Consider the following 2,500-nt stretch of genomic DNA (forward strand, 5'->3'; position numbering starts at 1 on the left):
ATCTTCGTCCGCAGTTGGAAGCCTTGATGCCTCTTCTCCTGAGGATCAACTGGACTTCTGTTGCGGTCGCAGCGCCGTCTGTCGCGGTGTGTGTGTGTGTGTGTGTGCGCGCGTGTGTGTGTGTGTGTGTGTGTGTGTGTGTGTGTGTGTGTGTGTGTGTGTGTGTGTGTGTGTGTGTGTGTGTGTGTGTGTGTGTGTGTGTATGTGCTATGCATATGTGTAAAAGATAGGGAATATGTGTGCGTTAAAGATTAAGTGTGTGTTTCAAAGTACATCAACCATGCATCAGTACGCATCTACACGAACATTTGAAGATATCAATATGTAAATAGAAATACATCTAATTACCATTAATTCGAATTATTACTTTCAATAATTAGCCCATCCATTTTATATCCACTCGCTACCTTTCCTGTGATAACTCGAACTCCTTCCACAGTTACTAAGAGAATTCGGAAACTTGGCAGCCAGCGCGCGCATCTGTGTGAGCGCAGAGGCGATCCTTCCCTACAACAGGTGGGTTTCGCTGCGCATTTTCGCGGTTCCTGGCCTCGAGCCTTTACGGGATCGTGACGTTTCGATGACGTAGTGCTTTCGTCATACTAGCGGATTTCGCTCCTGTTTTGTTTTGTCTTGTTTACGTGTTTTGACCTTAATGAGCAAATGAGGCAAACTTCAAGAGTGACGTGAAGATAAGTGTCGATCACATTTTATAGTCTGTTTTTTTTTTAATAGACTTAGATATGACGTCACGATATGTAAACGGCTTGAGATAAAATCTGGCGAAAAAAGGAGCTCTTCTACACAGCGTTTATTTCCAAGAATCACGTTAGCAATAATAGCAGTGAAGAACTTCAGGCATTAATTAGCTGAGAGTACATTTGAGTACACATTTAGAAAGAAAGTATATATGATGAAAGTGTGGGAAGTAGCTTAAATTTTTTTTGGTGTAATGGCCACCGAACATGATGCTTATTGTTATGAATTTTATATTGGCACAAATAAGATGCATACTGGTATATTTGTACTTATATATGTATATGTGTGTGTGTGTATATATATATATATATATATATATATATATATATATATATATATATATATACGGTACAGATAGACAACTATGAAAAAGTCCTGAACGCAAAATTGCGTTTACATATCAATATGCACATATACATAATGCCTATAGCTAGTACATATCTCCTATATATATCAGGCTGTTACATATACCAACACTTATATAAAACCCCCATACACACAAAAACACATATATATATATGTATATAATAGATAGATAATAGATAGATAGATAATAGATAGATATAGATAATAGCTAGATAGATAATAGATAGATATAGATAATAGATAGATCGATAACAGATAGATGTAGATAATAGATATATAGATAATAGATAGATATAGATAATAGATATAGATAATAGATATATAGATAATAGATAGATGTAGATAATAGATAGATAGATAATAGATAGATAATAGATAGATAATAGAGATAGATAGATAATAGAGATAGATAGATAATAGAGATAGATAGATAACAGATAGATATAGATATATATAGATAGATACGTATGTATGTATTCATGCATGCATGTATGCATATCAAATGTCATGTGTTAATTTCCAAAAGATCGAAAAACACCATTTAGCACATATCCACCCAACACAGCAACAACTGTAGCAAGAAAAATAATCGAAACGTGGTGGGATTGACCGCAGAGTTTTCACACCTTCCTTCCCGCAGCGACCAAGCCTCTTACCGCGAGCTCCTGGAAACGCTCGGCAGCGGGAAGACTCGCGGCGTGGTGCTCCTCGGGCCCCAGGACAAGCTGCACGCCACGCTCACCACGGCCTCGGCCTACAACCTCACTGACTTCGACTGGATCCTCGCGCCCACGGGTCCCTTACAGGAGCATTTCTTCCAAGGTGAGGCCCGTCGACTGTCGTATTTTGTGTGAAGAAAAATGGATTATCTGTTCGTGTATTTGGGTATCTTTAGTGTCGTTCTTATTTTGGTTTTCTTTTCGTTTCATGAATTTTGTCCTTTCACTACAAACTCTATTTATGGAATAAAAATGAAATTTGCAAAATATAAATACCACAAATAGACTAATAATTAGTTCTCTCTCTCTCGTTCTCTGTCTCTTTCTGTCTCTTTCTCTCTCTGTCTCTCTCTCTCTCTCTCTCTCTCTCTCTCTCTCTCTCTCTCTCTCTCTCTCTCTCTCTCTCTCTCTCTCTCTTTCTTTCTCTCTCTCTCTTTCTCTTCCTCTTTCTCTCTCTCTCCTCTTCTCCTTCCTCTTCTCCTTCCTCTTCTCCTTCCTCTTCACTTCTTCTTCTTCTTCTCCTACTTCTTCTTACCCATATTCACCTCTTTTCCTCATCCTTTCCCTCCTTCCCAGGCCTCAACAAAGTTGGAACAGGACTCTTAGCAGTGCGAAGAGCAAGTCAGTCGGTGCCAAAATTCGGCCAACATTTCCTC

General features: G+C 38.8%; 1 protein-coding gene across 1 annotated transcript in view; it reads left to right on the forward strand.

The window, feature by feature from the left end:
- LOC125041501 (metabotropic glutamate receptor 3-like) overlaps nt 1-2,500 on the forward strand; it is a 15,932-nt gene that overhangs the window by 10,147 nt on the left and 3,285 nt on the right. Inside the window, exons 5-8 of the mRNA XM_047636514.1 lie at nt 1-86; nt 440-516; nt 1,766-1,947; nt 2,421-2,500. The exon at nt 1-86 is cut by the window's left edge and continues 37 nt beyond it; the exon at nt 2,421-2,500 is cut by the window's right edge and continues 78 nt beyond it. Of these exons, the coding sequence (XP_047492470.1) occupies nt 1-86; nt 440-516; nt 1,766-1,947; nt 2,421-2,500 (425 nt within the window). The remainder of the gene's footprint in view (nt 87-439; nt 517-1,765; nt 1,948-2,420) is intronic.

This window comes from Penaeus chinensis, chromosome 30 (genome assembly GCF_019202785.1).
Source record: "Penaeus chinensis breed Huanghai No. 1 chromosome 30, ASM1920278v2, whole genome shotgun sequence".
NCBI classification, from domain to species: Eukaryota; Metazoa; Arthropoda; class Malacostraca; order Decapoda; family Penaeidae; genus Penaeus; species Penaeus chinensis.